Consider the following 22,790-nt stretch of genomic DNA (forward strand, 5'->3'; position numbering starts at 1 on the left):
GCCAGGTGCTTCTTCCTGGTCTTCCATGTGGGTGCAGAGGCCCAAGCACTTGGGCTGTCTTCTACTGCTTTCCCAGACCACAGTAAAGAGCTGGATTGAAGAGGGGCAGCTGGGACTAGAACTGGCACCTATATTTATGCAAGCCTGAATTCTATGAAAATATACTTCCACATTCATTACACTCCTAAGAAACCCCTTGTGTGAATTTTGATGTATAATGCCATTTCTGACAAATGGCTTTTTGTCACACTAATAATATTTCTGAACTTCTTCATTTTTTTAACAATTTTTTTATTTGAAAGACAGAGTTAGAGAGAGACAGAGAAGCAGAAAGAGGTCTTCCATCTGCTAGTTCACTCCCCAGATGGATGCAATGGCTAGAGCTGCAGCGATCCAAAGCCAGGAGTCAGGAGCTTCTTCTGGGTCTCCCATGTGGGTGCAGGGCCATCTTTTACTGCTTTCTCAGGCCATAGCAGAGAGCTGGATCAGAAGAGGAGCAACTGGGACTAGAACCAGTGCCCACGTGGTATGCAGGCATTTCAGGCCAGGGCTTTAACCTACTGTGCCACAGCGCTGGTCCCAACCTTTCTTCCTTATGGGAGTGCCTATTGTATGGGATGTAATTTCCAGCAAAAGGCTCTATCACATGGTTATGTTGATTTTGCAAAAAGTCCTTCACATTCATTATATTCTTAAGTTCTCTCCCTTGTTTGATCTACATGTTATGAGGTATTCCTTCTGACAAAAGGCTTTCCCACATTTATTACAAGATTTCCACCATGTAATAAATTCTCTGATGTTATATTGTGTGATTTTGGCAGAGTTTTCCAACATTCATTCCATTCATAAGGTTTCTCCCCCATGTGAATTCTGATGTTTTATGAGGTGTTACTTATGGATAAAGGCTTTTCCATATGCATTATATCCGAAGTGTTTTCCCCCATATGAATTAGATGATGTGCAATGAGGGCTGAATTATGGGGAAAAGCTTTCCAAGTCATTATGTCCAAAAGGTTTCTCTTCCTGTGCATTTTCTGATGCATTCTGAGATGTAACTTATTGCCAAGGGCTTTTCTACAGTCATTGCATTCATGAAGTCTCTCCCTGGTGTGAATTCTGTGGTGTGATATGAGCTATGATTTATAACATATGATTTATAAAGGCTTTTCCACACTTACTAGATTCATAAGGTTTCTGCCCTGTGTGAACTGTTTTGATATGAGTATAACTTATAGAAAAAGGCTTTTCTGCAGTCATTACATTTATAAGGTTATTTCCCTGTGTGAATACTCTGATGCATTTGGAGTTGGAACTTAAGTTTTTCCACAGTCATTACACTCATGAAGTTTCAATACTGTGTGCATTCTCTGGTGCATTCAGGTTTGACTTTTGTCCAAAGGCTTTTCCAGTCATTACATTCATAAGGTTTGTGCCTTGTGTGAATTCTCTGATGCATGATGAAGGTTGACTTATGGCTAAATGCTTTCCTCAGTTACTACAATTGAGTTTTCTATCCTGTGTGAATTCTCTGCTGTGATATGAGGTTAGTCTTTTGTCCAAAGGCTTTTCCACAGTCATTACATTTATGAGGTTTCTGACCTGTGTGAATTCACTGGTGTATGATGAGGCCTGACTTGTGTCCAAAGGCTTTTCCACAGGCATTACATTTATGAGGTTTCTCCCCTGTGTGAATTCGCTGATGTTTCCTGAGGCCTGACTTGTGTCCAAAGGCTTTTCCACAGGCATTACATTTATGAGGTTTCTCCCCTGTGTGAATTCGCTGGTGTATGATGAGGTGTGACTTGTGTCCAAAGGCTTTTCCACAGTCATTACATTTATGAGGTTTCACAGCTGTGTGAGTTCGCTGGTGTATTATGAGGCCTAACTTTTGTCCAAAGGCTTTTCCACAGGCATTACATTTATGAGGTTTCTCCCCTGTGTGAATTCGCTGGTGTATGATGAGGTCTGACTTTTGTCCAAAGGCTTTTCCACAGTCATTACATTTATGAGGTTTCTCTCCTGTGTGAATTTGCTGATGTTTCCTAAGGCCTGACTTGTGTCCAAAGGCTTTTCCACAGTCATAACATTTATGAGGTTTCTCCCCTGTGTGAATTTTCTGATGTATGATGAGGTGTGACTTTTGTCCAAAGGCTTTTCCACAGTCATTACATTTATGAGGTTTCTCTCCTGTGTGAATTCGCTGATGTATGAGGAGGGTTGACTTCTGTCCAAAGGCTTTTCCACAGTCATTACATTTATGAGGTTTCTCTCCTGTGTGAATTCGCTGATGTTTCCTAAGGCCTGACTTGTGTCCAAAGGCTTTTCCACAGTCATAACATTTATGAGGTTTCTCCCCTGTGTGAATTTTCTGATGTATGATGAGGTGTGACTTTTGTCCAAAGGCTTTTCCACAGTCATTACATTTATGAGGTTTCTCCCCTGTGTGAATTTGCTGGTGTATGAGGAGGGCTGACTTGTATCCAAACGCTTTTCCACAGTCATTACATTTATGAGGTTTCTCCTCTGTGAGAATTCGCTGGTGTATTATGAGGCTTGACTTTCGTCCAAAGGCTTTTCCACAGTCATTACATTCATAAGGTTTCTCCCCTGTGTGAATTCGCTGGTGTATGATGAGGTTTGACTTTTGTCCAAAGGTTTTTCCACAGTCATTACATTTATGAGGTTTCTCCCCTGTGTGAGTTCGCTGGTGTATGATGAGGTGTGACTTTTGTCCAAAGGCTTTTCCACAGTCATTACATTTATGAGGTTTCTCCCCTGTGTGAATTCGCTGGTGTATGAGGAGGGCTGACTTGTATCCAAATGCTTTTCCACAGTCATTACATTTATGAGGTTTCTCCCCTGTATGAATTCGCTGGTGTATGATGAGGTCTGACTTCCACAGAAAGCCTTTTTCACATTCAAGGCATTTATAAAGTTTCTCTCCTGTGTGAATTCGCTGATGGTTTATGAGGTATGACTTTTGTGTAAAGGCTTTTCTACAGTCACTACATTCATGAGGTTTCTCCCCTGTGTGAATTTGCTGATGTTTCCTGAGGACTGAATTTTGTCTAAAGGCTTTTCCACAGTCATTACATTCAGAAGGTGAATTAAAACTGAGTGATTTTCCACAAGGTTTACATGTGTAAAGTTTTTCCCTTGTATTTAGTCTCTGGTTTATTGTAAGATGTGACTGGTGAATGACAGGTTCAACATACATAATGTACTTATAAAATTTCTTTCTTGTGTGAGTTTGTTGATGCATATTGAGGCTAGAATTTTCATGGATAGCTTTTTCTATTTGCGTTGCTTTTCCAAAAGTGACAGTTGACTTATTACAGTTTTCTGCCATATGAACCCTCTCAGATTTACAGAACATCTTTCTTGTGAAGACTTTTGCTTGTCCAGTGGGTCCAAATGGCTGCTTCATGATGTGAATATTGTCAAGCTGGCTAAGAGGCTCACAGAACTGGAGAGATTTTCCAGGTATCTTAGTGTTATCAAATTTCTCTCCAGCCTGTAGTTGATCAGGCCCACTGGGAGGATACACAGTGTGACATTTATTGCATTCCTCAGGCTTCAATCCTGAATAGATTCCCTTTTTAATAATCAGTGTTGGAACATGGCTTGAATTTAAACTAAGTGTTCTTCTTAATTCAATTCTCTTGAGAGCTGATATCTTGTTATTTTTCATAAAATCCTGATTCAGATTTTTGTCCTGACTTTCCTGGTTGATCCTAATCAGGTCATCCCTTTTCATGACCACTGAAATGAGAAAAAAGCAATCATGTCACTGAATCACATGTAACTGTTTCTCCTGCCATACTCATGTAAAGGGAATGAAGTTACTTGTTATCCAAGTGGCATAAGATTTTCACAAAATCAGTATGAGGTACTTATTTGTGACCATTATATGGTTTTTTTCCTTAATACATTAATATACCATGAGGTTTCCCAATGTTCAAACATGATCCTTTTTACTATGGGAATTTGTCAAGGATGGTAGAATGACTTTTGTGCTATGATGTGTGGGATGCCTGCATCTCAAAACAGTGTCAGTTTGAGCCCTGGCTACTCTGCTTTCAGTACAGCTCTCTGCCTATGTAAACTGGAAGGAAGCAGATAATGGTTCATGTGCCTGGGAACCTGTGAGAAACCAGGGAAGACTAGAGGGATTCTAGAGTTTTGGCTTCAGACTAGTTAGACCTAAGTGTTGCAGGCATCTGGGAAGTGAGAGCTAATAGAGGACCTCTTTCTCTCTCTTCTCTCACTATCACTCTGCCTTTCACAAAGATGAAATAAATATAAAATATTTTAAAGAATGGGCAAATATTTAATAAAAATATTCACCCACTACCTAGCAACCATTTTTTCCCCTGTGCTTTTTCTCCAGTTTATTTTTATAAAAATTGTGTGCTTTTTGCTTTTCTGATATCTCAACCATAAACATGAAAAAGTTTCACTAATCATTTACTTCAGGTGGAGAAGAGTGAAATGTGCCTGTACTTTAAGCAGGACAACATTTAAGGAGTAGGATTTGAATCTATGAGTGTCTCATGCTCAGTCTTCCTAGGTAAACATCATTTGTGGGATTTTTCAAATGAAAAACTACTTTGTCTCTACTCTATGACAGCTTCCCCAAATTCCTAAGGACACCCAACACCTTCAGCTTCTCAGAAGTACAACAGGTACAGAAAATTCCCAATATACCACTTTAGTTAAACACTCCCAATCAATTTGAAGAATTTGTTTCTGCAAACTGGGATGTGCTCATCTTCTTTGAAAAGTGTTTTCTAACTCATTCTGAAATCATCAGTACTGGTTACCTCCTCTAAATTCTTTCTAGAAACATTCCTGTGTGATAATTTGAATTTCTGGAGGCTTTTGATCAGTTGCCTCCTATTTTCACTGAAAGCTTCATTTCCTATGCTTTTCTTATCTTTTTATTGGCTTATTTTCAATGATACTGAAAATAAGAGAGAAATCATACTTCAAACTCCACCCTTAAAGAAATCTGAGTCACTCAACATAACCCCATGAGGCTACTTGACCTTGGGTCTCAAAATCTCATTATTTTCTTGGTGAGTCTAGGATCACTTATTTTCATGTTTTATGTAAGTTAATGCTTAGTTTAGGATTTCTTTTTTTCAAAGATTTACTTTATTTATTTGAAAGCTAGAATTATAGAGAGAGAGACACAGAGAAGTCTTCCATCTGCTGGTTCACTACCCATATGGGCACAACAACCAATGCTGGGCCAAAATGAAGTTAGGAGCCAGAGTGTCTTTCTTGTCTCCCACATGGGTACAGGGGGCCAAAGACTTGGGCCAACCTCTGCTCTTTTCTCAGGTGCATTAGCAGAGAGCTGGATTAGAAGGGGACCAGCTGAGACTTGAACTGGCACCAATATGCAATGCTAGTGTTGCAGGCTGGAGCTTTAACACACTGCACCACAGTGTCATTCCTAGCTTCATAATTTCTGATGTCACAGCACAGAGGCTTACTCATGACCATCTTTTATTTTTAAAGATTTATTTATTTATTTGAAAGTCAGAGTTACACAGAGAGAGGAGAGGCAAAGAGAGAGTAAGGTCTTCCAACCAATGGTTCACTCCCCAGTTGGCCACAATGGCCAGAACTGTGCTGATCTGAAGCCAGGAGCCAGGAGCTGCTTTTGGGTCTCCCTCAGGTGCAGGGGACCAAGGACTTGGACCATCTTCTACTGCTTTCCCAGGCCATAGCCGAGAGCTGGATTGGAAGTGGAGCAACTGGGTCCCAAACTGGTGCCCATATGGGATGCTGGTGCTTCATGCTAGGGTGTTAATTCACTGTGCCACAGCGCCAGCCACATGACCATCTTTTAACATTTACTTATTTACTTACTTGAGAGTCAGAGAGACAGAATGAGAGATAAAGACAGACTGAAACAGAGGTTTGCCAACTGTAGGCTCACTCTTCAAATGTTTCCAACAGACTATAATTTTCTTATTTATTTGAGAGGCACAGAGGAAAAAAAAGAAAGAGACTAAGAAAGAGAGAGAGTTCACATTTATTGATTCAGTCCTGAGCAAGTTCTATGCCTGGGCAAAATCATGAGTGGGAACGCAATCTGAGCAATGAGTTAGAAATAAGTTTCTGGGGGCTGGCATTGTGGCATAGCAGGTAAAGCCACCACCTGCAGTGCCAACATCACTTATGCGTACCAGTTTAAGTCCTAGGTGCTCCACTTCTGATCCAGCACTCTGCTATGGCCTGGGAAAGCAGTAGAAGATGGCCCAAGTCCTTGGACACCTGTACTCATATGGGAGACCTGGAAGAAGCTTCTGGCTCCTAGCTTCAGATCAGTACAGCTTCAGCCACGACAGCCAATTCGGAAGTGAACCAGTGGATGGAAGACCTCTTTCTCTCTCTGCCTCTCCTTCTTCTCTCTCTCTGACTTTCAAATAAATAAATAAATCTTAAAAAAAAAAAAAACAGAAACAGGCTGGTGTGGTGGCTCAATAGGCTAATCCTCTGCTGCGGCACCAGCACACCAGGTTCTAGTCTCGGTCGGGGTGCTGGATTTTGTCCCAGTTGCCCCTCTTCCAGGCCAGATCTCTGCTGTAGCCCAGGAGTGCAGTGGAGGATGGCCCAGGTCCTTGGGCCCTGCACCTACATGGGAGACCAGGAGAAGCACCTGGCTCCTGGCTTTGGATCAGCGTGGTGTGCCAGCCACAGCACACCAGCCATGGTGGCCATTGGAGGGTAAACCAATGGCAAAAGTAAGATCTTTCTCTCTGTCTCTCTCTCTCACTGTCCACTCTGCCTGTCAAAAAAAAAAAAAAAAAAAAAAAAAACAGAAAAATTAATCTTAAAAAAAAATAAGTTTCTGTATGTTACCTAATTAACAAGCACTGAAGGAACTAATAAGTGCATGAAGGGAAAGGTATGAAAGTGTAGAGAAGGACAAGTTAGAATTGGGGGAATGTATCAAACCTAGATAAAAGCCTTAGTAACATCAGAAAATGACTGGATTTTTTTTTTTAATCAAAGAACATCTTCACTAAGAACAAAAGTTAGGAAGATACTGGTATCTCTAAATGCCTGTGTCTGATGCACAAAACCAGCTGTCATCAGGAGTAAGGCTTGAGAAAATTTCATGGAAAGAACACCAGTCAACATCTGCACACTTTCTGCCTTGGCCTCCCTGTCTCTTATGTGCAGACTGACCTGAAAGGCTCTGATTCAAGCATTCATCCACCATCCATGGCTCTTCTCCTTGCTCCAACTTGAAGATCAAGTCAGGTTTGGTAATGCAGTGCCCTATTAATGGAAACAAAGTAAGACTTAGTAAAATCACTATCTTGGGTTATTTAAAGGACTACAGCTTGGTTCAGGAGCTATGCAACAAATGTTCCAATTTGAATCTTTTGTTAGATGGTAGATATTCAGATTATTCATGGACTCAATTTCTAATCCTGCCCAATATTAAACATTATAAAGTGTTCCCTTATTTGTCAAATAGCAAGAAAATGTTATCACTGGGCATGTGATGGGTGTCACTCACCCAAGGAGAACAGGCTGCTGTAGGTCTCCAGCATCACATCTCTGTACAAGATTTTCTGAGCATTGTTCATTTTCTGCCATTCTTCCCACGTAAAGTACACAGCCAGGTCTTCAAATGCTGTCATCACCTATAATAATACACTTCCAGTCAACATGTTAACTCTGTCACAAAATAAACACTGATAGTTGTGTATGGATATGAAGGAAAAAAGGAAGGATATGGTTTCACATTAGACTTGTTGAGTGTTTAGAAAGCCACATGGAGCATTCAACAGAGTCAAACCCATGATCTACAGGCTGTGAGACATGCCCAAGCTGGAGGGAAACAGGAGGTTCAAATCACAAAGGCCACATCTGTCAAGGGGAATTACACAGCAGGCTAGAAGAGGGGCAATACTGACTCTTGACTGGGCAATGTTAAGGAGATGTAGAAGCATTGAGAAAAAAGGCAAGAAACCATCAGTGAAACTACGATGGGAATGAACAGAAAACAATTTCCAGGAAAACACCATGCATATCATTTCCAATATGTCAGAGGAAAAATATATTAAAAGACAGGGCAGACATTTAGCTTAGTGTTGTTTATGATGCCACCTCAGAGTGTCTGTGATTTCCAATGCCAGCTGTAGTTTCTAGCTCCCAGATAATGCAAACCTGGGGAAGCAATGGTGATGTCACCAATGAAGGAGGCCTAGATTCCATTCCCCAATCCTGGCTTCAGTCCTGCCCCACCTGTTTGGTATGGTTATCTAGGAAGTGAATTAATGTGTCAAAGCTCTCTATCTCTCAGTCCATCAACTTTTTTCTCTATCAAGCTAATAAATATTTTTAAGTAAGAGAGAAAATACAGGTAAGACAAAGAATACAAATTAGCTTTTTGCCCTTGTCTATGATTATTCTAGTGATAAACAATTGAAATAACATTATACCTAATTAAAGTGAAAGCAATGGAAATACTTGCCCAAAACATTCAAATGATAAACATTTGAAATGACATTATACATAATTAAATGAAAGCAATGGAATTTTTTGCCCAAAAAGAGAACCTGGGAATGTCTGCAGTACAATCTGCATTTGTGACTCTCTGAGAAAAATGCTTAGAGATTCGTTTCAGAACCTGCAATAGTCACCAGAATTGTGATCCAGCAGGCTAAGCCTCCACCATCAATGCTGGCATCCCATGTAAACAGAGGACTTGAGTCCTTGCTGCTCCACTTCCAATCTAGTTCCCTGCTAACCTGATTGAAAGAGCAGTGAAAATGGCCTGAGTATTTGGATCCTTCCACCAATGTGGGAGACCCATGGAGTCCCAGGCTCCTGGCTTTGGCCTGGCCCAGTCCCAGCCATTGTGGGCATTTGGGGAATGAAACAGTAGATAGAATATAACACCTTTTGTCTCCCTGTCCCTCCCAATCTCTGCAAGTCCACCTTTCAAATAAATAATCTTAAAAAAATAAATGAGCCTCCAGTAGATTCTTTTCTCCACACATTCCTTATCCTATTCCAGAATCCAATTCAACTTCTCAAAGGTATTAAGAACTCCATTACTCTAACAATTTGAAAACAAACTTAACTGATTTGTGTTCCAGCACTAGGTAACTTCCTCTTGCAGAATGCTAAGTGTTTACTTCATAGGTAGCACTAAAACACTGTTCAGTACATCATCTATGTGTAGAATGTTTCAGACATGACCCCAAAAATGTAGCATATTGTGCTTAGTTTCAACTCAATTCATGTAACAATAATATATTTTGCTATAGCAACAGAAAGACAAGAGACCAAACTGCATTATTATAGATGACAGTAATGTTTCATAATCATGCCAAATTCATAATTCATTTCTGTATATTCTGTGAGAACAAATTTTATGTTTATTTTTCTATTTTAAAATTTTGTAAAGATTTATTTATTTATTTGAAAGTCAGAGATACACAGAGAGAGGAGAGACAGAGAGAGAGAGAGAGGTCTTCCATCTGCTGGTTCAGTCCCCAGTTGGCTGCAATGGCTGGAACTGCACCAATCTGAAGCCAGGAACCAGGAGCTTCTTCTGGGTCTCCCACATGGGTGCAGGGGCCCAAAGACCTGGGCCATCTTCCACTGCTTTCCCAGGCCATAGTAGAGAGCTGGAGCAGAAGTGGAGCAGCCGGGTCTCAAACCGGTGCCTATATGAGAAGTTGATGCTTTAGACCAGGGCATTAACCCACTGAGCCACAGAGCCAGCCCCATATTTTCCATTTTAATTAACTAGTATACTGGGACTGGCACTGTGGCTAGCAGGTAAAGCCACTGCCTTCAGTGCTGGCATCCCATATTGGTGCCAGTTCAAGTCCCAGTGGCTTCACTTCCAATCCAGCTCTATGCTATGGGCTGGGGATTCAGTAGGAGATGGCCTAAGTCCTTGGGCCCCTGAACCCATGTGGGAGACCCAGAAGCAGCTCTTCACTTCTAGCTTTGGACCAGTGAAACTTCAGCCATTGTGGCAAACTGGGGAGTGCACCAGCAGATGGAAGACTCTCTCTCTCTCCCCCTCTGCCTCTCTGTAACTCTGACTTTCAAATAAATAAAAAAATCTAAAAAAATAAATAAATAAATAAACTAGCATTAAACACCTAAAATGAGTACTGACAAGCTGGGGAATAATTAAAAAAAAAAAACACTTACAGGTGATATATTAATTTTCTTTCCTCTTAGAAACATGTGGAGGACCCAGAATCATACCTGGGAGAGAAGGTGAGTGGCAGGAGTTCAAAGAAAACTCGGGAGGCCAACGCTGTGGCATAATGGGTAAAGCTGCTGCCTTCAGTGCCAGCGTTCCATATGGGGTCTGGTTCAAGTCCTGCCTGCTCAACATACAATCTAGCTTTCTGCTATGTCCTGAGAAAGCAGTGGAACATGGTCCAAGTCCCTGGGCCACTGCACCTGCATGGGAGACCCAGAAGCTCTTGGGTCTTGGCTTTGGATCGGCTGAGCTCCAGCCTTTGCAGTAATTTGGAGGGTGAGCCAGCAGATAGAAGACTTTCTCTCTCTGCAACTCTTTCAATAAATAAATGAAATCTTAAAAAAAAAAAAAAACCCTCTGGTTTCCTTCTGCACTGAACAATGGGGAGAAAAAGGATATAATAGAATAAATAAAGAATAATAAATACATTAACCAAGAAAACATCAGCTTCACTGTGGAGGAATAAACCTCTAAAAATAGAAATACATAGGAAAATGCACCCACCTATATTAAGTGGCAGAGATTAAACAGAAGTTAGCATTGGTTTAACAAAAGCATTATCTACAAATTTTGTAAAATAATAATGTAAAAGTAAAAAGAAAAGTTGAGTACTCAAATGAATAAGGTTATCAGAGATAAACATTATGTTGTTATTAAAGTTTATACTAAAGAATGTTAACAAATACACATAATGTATATTTAATGCAGTGCACTTTACCAGTAATGATTCCAAGTAGCACCTTTCCCTGTATTCATCCCTTCACTTCACAAAACCCTGGATTGGGGCTGGCACTGTGGCCTAACGGGTAAAACTGCCACCTGCAGACTGGCATCCCATATAGGCACTGGATTGATTCCCAGCTGCCCCACTTCTGATCCAGCTTTCTGCTATGGCCTGGGAAAGCAGTAGAAGATGGCCCAAGTCCTTGGGCCCCTGTACCCATGTGGAAGACCCAGAAGAATCTCCTGGATTGTGGCTTTGGATTGGCACAACTCTGGCCATTGCAGCCAACTGGGGAGTGAACCAGCAGATGGAAGAGCTCTCTATCTCTCTCTGCCTCTCCCTCTCTCTGTGTGTAACTCTTTCAAATAAATAAATAAATCTTTTTGAAAAAGACCATGAATTCCACCATTTCAATTGATTTACCCCATGAGATACCAGTAAATGTGATAGAAATAGACAATTTGTTAAAATATTTATTTATATGAAAGAGTTACACAAAGAGAGAAGGAGAGGCAGAGAAGAGAGAGAGAGAGAGAGAGAGAGAGAGAGAGAGAAGGAGGAATAAAGAGAGGTCTTCGAACTGCAGGTTCACTCCCCAGATGGCTGCAATGGCTGGAGCTGTGTAGATCCAAAGATATGAACCAGGAGCTTCTTTCAGGTCTCCCACAAGGGAGCAGGGGCCAAAGGACTTGGGCCATCTTCTACTGTTTTCCCAGGCTGTAGCAAAGAGCTGGATCAGAAGTAGAGCAGCTGAGTCATGAACTGACACCCATATGAGATGCTGGCACTGCAGGTGGTGTCTTTACTTCCTATGTCACAGAACCAGCCCCAGAAATAGACAATTTGTAAAGTATTTGCCTTCTCAGATTTTCTTTTTCTGACAGTTATCTTCTGAAAAACCCTGGGGCCTGCCTGTTGAAGAGATAGTATGTAGGCTGGCGCCGTGGCTCACTAGGTTAATCCTCCGCCCATGGCACTGGTATTCCAGGTGACAGTCTCAGTTGGGGTGCTGGTTCTGACCCAGTTGCTCCTATTCCAGTCCAGTTCTTGGCTGTGGCCTGGGAAGGCAGTGGAGGATGGCCCAAGTTCTTGGGCCCTGCACCCACAAGGGAGACCAGGAGGAAGTGCCTGTCTCCTAGCTTTGGATCAGCACAGCATACTGGCCATAGTAGCCATTTGGGGGGTGAACCAATGGAAGGAAGGCATTTCTCTCTGTCTCTCTCTCTCTCACTAACTCTGCCTGTCAAAAAAAGAAAAAAGAGATAATATATAGCCAAGATTCACCACAAACCCCAGACACTTAAGTGAAGCCTCAATCAGTTCCCCAAATGGCTGAACTCTCATTTCTGCTCCTGGACTGATCATAGGAACTGCCCAGCTGAGTACAGCCCATAACAGAGTCTGAACTGCAAATCAAATGGCTATTTGTTAAGCCATTGTGTTTTCTGATTTGTCCTACATCAAATGCTGATATATATCAGTAAGTATGGCAGAAAGTTGAATTACATGCAAACTACAATGCATACAACTTCAAAATTTCATTTGGAAGTTCCCATAAAACAGGGCCAGCATTGTCACATAGCAAGTAAACCTGCCGTCTGCAATACAAGCACCCCATATGAGCACTGGGTCATGTTCTGGCTCTTCTGCTTTTGATCCAGCTTCCTGCTGATGGCCTGAGAAAAGCAATGGAAGATGATCCAAATACTTGGGCAAATGCTACCAATGTGGGAGATCCAGGTGAAGATCTTGGTTTCTGACCTCATTCTTTCCTGGCCCTGCTCAATGCAGCCATCTGTGATGTGAACAAGCAGAAGGGAGATCTCTCTGGGTCTCTCCTCTATATACAATACTTTCAAATAATTTTTTTAAAAAACTTAGAAAAAAGCTCCTATAAACACAATCTTTGCCTATCAATTAGACCTTAGAGGTTTCACCTCACCCTGGTTAGAATGGCTCACATACAGAAATCTACCAACAACAGATGCTGGAGAGGATGTGGGAAAAAAGGGACACTAACCCACTGTTGGTGGGAATGCAAACTGGTCAAGCCACTATGGAAATCAGTCTGGAGATTCCTCAGAATCCTGAATATAACCCTACCATACAACCCAGCCATCCCACTCCTTGGAATTTACTCAAAGGAAATTAAATTGGCAAATAATAAAGATGTCTGCACCATAATGTTTATTGCAGCTCAATTCACAATAGCTAACACCTGGAATCAACCCAAATGCACATCAACAGTAGCCTGGATAAAGAAATTATGGGACATGTACTCTATAGAATACTACATAGCAGTCAAAAACAATGAAATCTGGTCATTTGCAACAAAATGGAGGAATCTGGAAAACATCATGCTGAGTGAATTAAGCAAGTCCCAAAGGGACAAATATCATATGTTCTCCCTGATCTGTGACAACTAACCAAGCACCTAAAAGGAAGCCTGTTGAAGTGAAACAGACACTTTGAGAAACAGTGACTTGATCACCCCTTTTCCTAACTATTGATGAACAACTTAATACTTTATCCCTTTTAGTACTTTTTTGTTCTACTTAATACTTTGGTTGAACTCTTTAATTAACACACAATTATTCTTAGGTGTTTAACTTTAACTGAAAAGTGGTCCTTGTTAAATATAAGAGTGTGAATAAGAGAGGGAGGAGATGTACAATCTGGGACATGCTCAATCAGACTTGCCCCAAATGGTAGAGTTAAAAATGTGCCAGGGGATTCCAATTCAATCCCATCAAGGTGGCATGTACCAATGCCATGTCACTAGTCAAAGTGATCAATTTCAGTTCACAATTGATCATAATGAAAGGACTAAGAGTCAAAGGAAGCACATAAACAAGTCTAGTACCTGCTAATACTAACTGATAGAATAAATAAAGGAGAGAGTGATCCAACATGGGAAGCAAGATACTCAGCAGACTCATAGAATGGTGGATGTCCTAAACAGCACTCTGGCCTCAGAATCAGCCCTTAAGGCATTTGGATCTGGCTGAAGAGCCCATGAGAGTATTTTAGGCATGGACAGCCAAGACACACTGGAAAAAAAAAATTAAAAAAATAAGAAATAAAAGCCTAAATAAAAGATCCCTGTGAGTGATATCTCAATGGATAGAACAGGCCTTCAAAGAGGGAGCTACCTTTCTCTGAAGGCAGGAGAGAACTTCCACTTTGACTATGACCTTGTCTAAGTAAGATCAGAGTCGGTGAACTCAAAAGGCTTCCACAGCCTTGGCAACACATGACAAGAGCCTAGGGTGATTACTGATGCCATAAACAAGACTGTCAATAGTTAAATCAACAACAGGAGTCACCGTGCACTTACTCACTATGTAGGATTTCTGTACTTAATATGTTGTTCAATGTGAATTAATGCTATAACTAGTACTCAAACAGTACTTTACACTTTGTGTTTCTGTGTGGGTGCAAACTGTTGAAATCTTTACTTAATATATGCTAAATTGATCTTCTGTATATAAAGATAATTGAAAATGAATCTTGATGTGAATGGAATGGGAGAAGGAGCCAGAGATGGGAGGGTTGCAGGTGGGAGGGAAGTTATGGGGGGGGAAGCCATTGTAATCCAAAAGCTGTACTTTGGAAATTCATATTTATTAAATAAAAGTTAAAGAGAAAAAGAATACAGTGGGCAGAAGCATAGCCCAGGTACCAAGTATATAACAGACTAGATTTTAAAATGATGCTTGATCTTACCTATTAAAATAATTTGTGGACCATCAATGGATCATATTTTACAGTAAAATAGTAATAATTTGGTGCATTAATATGGCTGGAAAACAGGGTGAATGCCTTGTAAAGTCTTTGTGAATATTTAAAACTGCACTATCTAGAAATTCTTTACCCAAAACATCCTGAATTCATCTATCCATCACATCCAGTTATCTGTATATTTTTAACAAAGCTATATTTAAAAAAAAAAAACTGCACTTAACTAGTGGTTTCTGACACAAATTAGGCAAGAGACAAATATTAGGGTATCGTGGAGCTCCTGCTTTTACTCCTCTTCTAGTCTAAATGAGAATTGCCATGAAATTATAGACAAACTCTTGAGGATTTGAGTGATGGTCTCATGGGACATTGACTATTGGCCCACAGCTACTGGTCATTTTTTCTATGTATAGTGTATGAATTGTGCCATGCAAATGCCTGTATCAGCACTTATCTGGTAATTGCCTTTCAGTGACTTCATTCTGCAAATTGAAGGATCTCAGTCTTAAACTTCAATCTTACATAACTTCACCTCAGACCCAGAATAAAATTATTACTTAGTTCCCAGCATCATACAGTGTAAACAGAAAATGAAGTTGTAGGCATCAAACAAGAATAGTATCATGAAATAGTGAATTCCCTTGTCCTTTCTAAAAATTATTGCTCCCCATAGTGGTAGCCACACACTTCTGACAGCAGGAGTTGCTGATTTTAGAATTATGCTGGAAAATTCTGTGGGGATTCCTGAGAAGAAAGTGGGAAGGCAGCACGCAACACTCAATTGTTGTTGATTGATCTTTTACAATTCATTTTCTCTCACTGATTTTAAATACACCTTTGTTTTTATTTGACAGGTAGAGTTATAGACAGTAAGAGAGAGACAGAAAGGTCTTCCTTGTGCTGGTTCACTCCCCAAATGGCCGCTGTCACCAGTGCTGCATTGATCCAAAGCCAGGAGCCAGGTGCATCTTCCTGGTCTCTCATGGGGGTGCAGGGGTCCACGCACTTGGGCCATCCTCCACTGCCTTCCGTGGCCACAGCACAGAGCGGGACTGGAAGAGGAGTAACCAGGAGTAGAACCTGGTGGCCATATGGGACGCCAGTGCCACAGGTGGAGGATTAACCAAGTGAGCCATGGCACCAAACCCTAAATACACCTTCTGACCAGCATTTATAATTTCAGGCACTTAGAAATAGGAGCTCTAACACTTGATTTTACTGAATCAATAATGAAAAATATAGTCCCTAAGATGTAAAGAGAGTGAGGATCACAGACTGAAACTAATTCAGGATCCTACAAGGACTAAATTTGAGGTCAAGCTTGAGCTACTTATCACTAATAGAAGCAACCAGTGTTATCTGATCAAGTTTTACTAGATGGGAATGGTATCCCATATTTGTGCCAGTTTGTGTCCCAGTCTCTCCACTCCTGATCCAGCTCCCTGCTATTGAACCTGGGAAAATAGCAGCAAAAGATGGCCCAAGTGTGTGGGCCTCTGCCCACACCAAGTGCCAGCCCTAATAAGTCTTAAAAACCTAAAGAAAGAAAATGTATAATATATCAATTATAGTTGTATATAGGTATAAATTTCTGAAAAGTACATAATTTCATCCTTTTTGTCATCTAAAACTTATTTATAATTATATAATTTAAAAAAGATAAAAAGACATTGATTCTTATGTCTCTTCAACATAAGACATCAACTTTTCCAGGTTCTAGATGCACTTATTCACAGATTTTCATAGAAGTAATCAGTAATGTGTCTCAAATAACAGTCTTACCCAGGGAATCCCCCTAAATTTAAACGGGTGCTCAATACCATTTTAGAAAAGTTCCAAAATATGTATCAGAAGAAAAAAATTATTTATTTGGTACATCTCATTTTAACTATAGTATTACCTAAATTTCCAATAGTCAGATGTACTCAAAAATTCCCACAGGTGGGAGAGATGGCCTAACACAGCGAGTAATTATTAAAATAAAAATTTTAAGCTACAACTTAACCAGGGAAAATAACACTCCACAGGTCCCAAACTAAAATAATTAAGATGACATAATAAAAGGAAACTCAATGTCTTCATGCATTAAAATGTATTACATTAAACTTAATAAACAAAAAGGTGATTATTCCAGCTGTTTCCCACTTGGCAGCCCAATTTTACCTGTTGAATCTGGAAAAAAGTAAATGGCATCTCATGGTAGATTACTAAAATCTTAATGCTATATGCCATTGATTATGTCCACCATACTTTATATCTAATATTAACATATCTGATGCCTCTTAGTAGATAAATGACCTGTCTTAACTATTACAAAAGTGGGAAATGTGTTTTTGCTTAAAGCTTTTCCAACAGCTCCTCAGTCTAGTTTGCCTTCACTTTGGAAAGACACTTTTTCTAGGGTGTACATGAGCATCTCATTGACTTGGCCATCAAACATAATTTTTGCAAAGAATTTAACTGTACCCAGCTTTTATCAGGAGCACAAGAATATATCACATTGATGACTTCCTCCCTTCATGAGACTATTTGACACACTGTGAAGAACATACAATGCTAATACCTTTTAGTCCTTCCTGGGTTTTGGTGCAATGCATGCTTCATTTAAAAAATTAATTGTCATGGATGCTACAAATCAGTCCAGCTTATATGGCCCCCCTTCCAATGAAAAGTCAAATTGAATACTGTAGGCACTATCCTTAGTGCTCTCAGTGACTTCTTCACTCGTGGAGATCATATGCCTTCTAAATTCTCTGGATCATTTGTGATATCCACTGCTTCTCAAGGGCTGTGATGCAAGGAATAACCTCTCTTGGAACCTTGCTATGTGCCAGTAAAATTAAATTAGATTTCTATTAATTGTGCTAGACTGGAAAAGCAGTCACCTACACACCTTGAGCCTGTGATTCTCCAAACCTTGTTATCTAGTAGGACTTTGGCCATGGATATAGAACAGTAAAACATGAGAATGGCTACTAAGGCCTCCTTAATAGATGATGGACCCAAACTTGGCATACTCCATTTGGCAAAGGGGATGGCTTCCAATGTCTGCTGTCTATGTCCAGATGCCAGGGTACAGCAGGAGGTCACTATTCTAACAATAATAAAGAAAAACCATTTAAGTTCAGCTGGACACCATTCTACTGACTGTTGATTTCATTACTATTAATCTGGATGCCTTCACTGGTGACAATCCAGAGACCCAAAGCAGTCACAGTCGTTATCTGCTAACAAAAGCTTAAACCAAGAGTTATGGATTAATATCTGTTATAACATGATTCCTCAGAACCCATCTAGTCCAAACCTTGAGAGTTGGAAGCTGTTATACTTGGCCCACCCATATATAGAACGTAAATTGTGCCAGATGGGCTCTATATCCTTGTACTGCAAGGAAGATGTCATAGATATTGATGCTCCAAATTTATCCAGCTCCCTGCTAATGTGTCTGGGAAAGCAGCAAAGGCTTGCCCAAATGCTTGGGCCCCTGAACCCATGTGATATCTGGAAGAAGCTCCTATCTCATGAGATCAGCCTGGTCTAGCCCCAGTCATTGCAGCCATTTTGGAGAACAAACCAGAAGGAAGATCAGTCTCTCCCTTTCTCACTCTAACACTGCCTTTCAAATATATAAATAAATCTTTTAAAATGTAATTATTTCAATAGATTCCTCAGTGCTCAATCATGATGACTTTTACTATCTTAAGGACATTTTCATTTCTTTTTTAAAGATTTGTTTATTTGAAAGGCAGAGAGGAGGACGGTGTGCTGCAGTATGCAAAGCTGCCATCTGTTATACTGGCATCCTATATAGGCACCAGTTCAAGTCACACTTGTTCCACTTCTGATTTAGCTTCATGCTAATGGCCTGATAGAGTGGAAGATGGCCCAAGTACTTGGGCTCCTGCCACCCCCATGGGTGACTCAAAAGATGCTCCTGGTTTCAACCTGGCCCTACACCGGCCATTGGAGAAACCAGGGGTGTGAAACAGATGATGGAAGATCTCTCTATGTCTCTCTCTCTGTCTCTCTAACTGTGACTTTCAAATAAAGAAGTAAATAACTTTTAAAATGATTTTAGAAAGGGCAGAGAAACACACAGAAAGTGGGTGAAGAAAGAGAGGAAGAGAGGTCTTGCTTATGTTGGTTCACTCTCTAAATGTCTGCAACAGCTATGGCTGGACCAGGCTCTCAGGTCCCCTAATAAGTAGTAGATCTTGCACTTAGGTGAAAGGAACTGAAGAATTTGAGCCATTACCCCATGCTTCTCAGAGATATTAAGCAGGAAACTAGTTTGGAAGTGAAACACTGAAAACTTAGATTAGCACTGCAATATAGAATGTGGGCATCACATGCAATGACCAACAAATTAGAAAACCTGGAAGAAATCAAGACACATGCTAGGTAAAAAAAATGAGCCATGAAGACATATAGAAAACCTAAACAAACCAAAAACCAAAACAGATATTGAATCAGTAACAAAAACCCTCCAAAGAAAAGCCCAAGACCAGAAAGCTTCACTGCTAAATTCTATCAGACTTTTAAAAATAGAACTAATTGGCCAGCGCCATGGCTCAATAGGCTAATCCTCTGCCTTGTGGCACTGGCACACGGGGTTCTAGTCCCAGTTGGGGCGCCGGATTCTGTCCCAGTTGCCCCTCTTCCAGGCCAGCTCTCTTCTATGGCCCAGGAGTGTAGTGGAGGATGGCCCATGTGCTTGGGCCCTGCACCCCATGGGAAACCAGAAGAGGCACCTGGCTCCTGGCTTTGGATCAGCACGATGCGCTGGCTTCAGCGTGCCAGCCACGGCGGCCATTGGAGGGTGAACCAATGGCAAAGGAAGACCTTTCTGTCTGTCTCTCTCTCACTGTCCAGGCTACCTGTCCAAAAAAAAAAAAAAAAAAAAAAAAAAGACTAATTCCAATTCTTCTTAAGCTATTCAAAGCAATTGAAAGAGAAGAGTATTCCCAAACTCCTTCTGCTTGGCCAGTGTCACCTTATTTTCTAAACCAGAAAATGATACAATAAAGAGAATTAAAGAACAATATCTCTGATACCCACAGGTCCCAAAATTCTCAACAAAATACTAGCTAATAAAATCCAACAACAGATCATAAAGATAATTTACCTGGACCAAGTGGAATGTACCTATGGTATGCAGGGATAGTTCAACATATGCAAATCAATAAATGTGATATGTGACACTGGCAAACTAAAGAATAAAAACCACATGATGATCAATAGAGGAAGAGAAAGTATTTGATAAAAAACAGCCTTTCATTATAAAAACCTTAAGCAAGTTGAGAATAGAAGGAACATTCCTTATCACTATCAAGGCAATATATGACAAATCTTCAACCAACATCATATTGAATGGGAAATCGTGGAAGCATTTCCACTAAGATCTGAAACCAAAGTTGCTCTCCCTCACTACTGCTGTTCAATACACTACTGACAGTTTTAGCCATGGCAATAATGCAAGAAAAAGAAATCAAAGGAAAACAAATTAGAAAGGAGAAAGTCCAATAATTTGTTTGCAGATGACATGATCCTAAATATTGGGAAACCAAAAGACTCCACCAAGAGATTATTGAAACTCACAAGAAAGTTTGGCAAAGTTGTAAAATATGAAATCAACACACAAAAATCAATAACCTTTATATACACAAAAATGCCATGGCTGAAAAATAACTTATCAGATCAGTGCCATTCTTGATAACCATAAAATTTTTTATTACCTTGGAATAAATTTAGTCAAGGGTGTGAAAGATCTCTATAAGAAAAATTACAAAACATTAAAGAAAAAAAAAGAAAACACAAACAAAGGAAAAATCTTTGATGTTCATAAATTGGAAGAACAAATATCATCAAAATTCCCATTCTACCAATAGAAATTATTTTTAATTTTACTTTTACAATCATTTATTTATTTGAGAAGAAGTTATAGACAGAGAGACGGAGAGACAAAAAGCGATGCCTTCTAACTGTTGGTTAATTCTCCAAATAGCTGTAATGGCTGGTGCTGGGCTGATCTGAACCCAGGAGCTAGGAGCTTCCTCCTCATCTCCTATGTGGATACAGGAGCCCAAGCACTTGGGCCATCTTCCACTGCCTTCCTAGGCCATGAGCAGAGAGCTGGATCACAGGACCAGCTGGGACCCAAACTGGCATCCATATGAGATGCCAATGCCACAGAGGCTCAAACTACTATTCCACAGTGCCAGCCCCTCAAAAGTAATTTACAGATTCAACATGATCTCAATCAAAATACCAACAACATTCAGAAGGAAGACCTTTCTCTCTGTCTCTCTCTCACTGTCTGTAATTCTACCTGTCAAAATAAAAAAATAAAATAAAATAATTTAAAAAATAAAAGAAATACAGCATCACCTGATAGTTCAGGAGCATGATAAGTAGGGCCCTGTGGTGGCCTATTACTGAACAGTTGCTCAAGAATTGATCTGAGGGGTGTTTCTTGTCAGCCATTGTTTGATCATTATGTATTTCACCAAGGGGGTCATTTATATGCCATGCAAACTAGAATGAAGATTCATAATAAAACTCATGAGTGTCATAAATTTTTATCAAAATTAACAGGTCAGTTAGGAGCTCTTAATAAATACTTGGGGGGCTGGCACTGTGGTGCAGCAGGTTAAAGCCCTGGCCTACAGTGCTGACACACCATATGTGCTCCAGTTCAAGTCCCAGCTGCTCACTTCTGACTCAGCTCTCTGCTCTGGCCTGGGAAAGAAGTAGAAGATGGCCCAAGTCCTTAGGCCCCTGCACACATGTGGGAGACTTGGAAGAATTTCCTGGCTCCTGGCTTCAGATCAGCAAGGCTCTGGCCACTGTGGTCATTTGGGGAGTGAACTAGTGCATGGCAGAGGCCGACTCTCTTTCTGTTAGACCGAACTTGGATGGAACTCAATTATCCCAATGAGAGACTTCAATGATGCAAAAGCAAAGAGGTTTATTGTTCTAGCTTGATCTAGGGTCCACTCCTCCAATCATCACAGTGGTCATCTGATGAGGACCCATCCCATATACTTTGTGGGGTTTATATAGAGTTTTCAGAGACATTCTACATATTATAGCACCATTCAGCAAATCACCTCATTCTGCGGGAATTTAAAGAACATCTCTTAAAATTGATTAGTAAATCCAGTGGTGGGAATAGACCTAGTAAAGGTGGTTAGATGGCTTTGGGGGTGATGCTTTTTAAAATGATTGGTTAAAGTGTAGGGTCCAAACCGCTAGGGTGTATGTTCCAAACTACAGGGTTTTGGGATGTTATCAATCGCCTTAATGGCCTAAAAAGACACCTGGAAAAGATTCAGATTCCTTTTGAAGCATTCATCAGTAGCCTCAACCAGTTTTTATTGTCCATTTAATGGCTCCAATAATTTATGGGTACATAGGGCTGATGTTGGCAAGATCCTAAAAACACCCTTTGAACCCTGCTTCAGCAAATGAAAATACAGAAAATATATATTGGAAATAAGCTTGACTAATTTACATACATGAAGAGAAGTTTTTAAAAGGCATTCTATTTGGACACATCATATTACTTTGCTGTAAAATTCTAAATCTAATGAAAGAGTCCAGAATTGTCTAGATTAGAGATTATCTTTTTGTTTTCCTTAAGGCTTATAAAACAAATACAAATGTCCTAAAGTGCTAGATTAACCTGAAAAAATTATGTTCAAAACACAATTTTTATTCATTAGAGTTTAACATTGACAGAAGGGAAAGTCATTCAGTAAAGAGGTAGAAATGTTTTCAGACTTAATATTAAGAATGTTGGTTTCCCAAATGCTTTTTCTTATCCATTCAGCTTAAGGTGAATTGGTATTTGCGCATCAGCAGTCTGACTGCATGTCTTAGGGAATGAAAAATAGAGGTCTGTAGAGATGCCTGAAGAGTTGGTGCTTTTAAGTTAAGATTCTTCTCAGCTGCTGAGGAGTACGTTCCATCAAGTGCATAACTATGAATGATTCAGAAGATTTATAAGACTTAAGATACTCAGTTGTTAAGTTTATGAATTTTGTGGGAAATAATGGACTTACT

The 22,790-nt window shown here is 40.2% G+C and overlaps 1 protein-coding gene across 1 annotated transcript in view; it reads right to left on the reverse strand.

The window, feature by feature from the left end:
- Positions 1 to 270: 270 nt before the first annotated feature.
- The window catches only part of LOC127489831 (uncharacterized), a 30,046-nt gene continuing 7,526 nt past the window's right edge, over positions 271 to 22,790 (reverse strand). Inside the window, exons 2-4 of the mRNA XM_051841632.3 lie at positions 7,544 to 7,670; positions 7,207 to 7,299; positions 271 to 3,762 (exon numbers count right to left, since the gene is read on the reverse strand). Coding sequence (XP_051697592.2) covers positions 1,610 to 3,762; positions 7,207 to 7,299; positions 7,544 to 7,670 — 2,373 coding nt within the window. The 3' untranslated portion in view covers positions 271 to 1,609. The remainder of the gene's footprint in view (positions 3,763 to 7,206; positions 7,300 to 7,543; positions 7,671 to 22,790) is intronic.

This window comes from Oryctolagus cuniculus, chromosome 7, assembly GCF_051225735.1.
Source record: "Oryctolagus cuniculus isolate XC-2025 breed Fujian yellow rabbit chromosome 7, ASM5122573v1, whole genome shotgun sequence".
NCBI lineage: Eukaryota > Metazoa > Chordata > Mammalia > Lagomorpha > Leporidae > Oryctolagus > Oryctolagus cuniculus.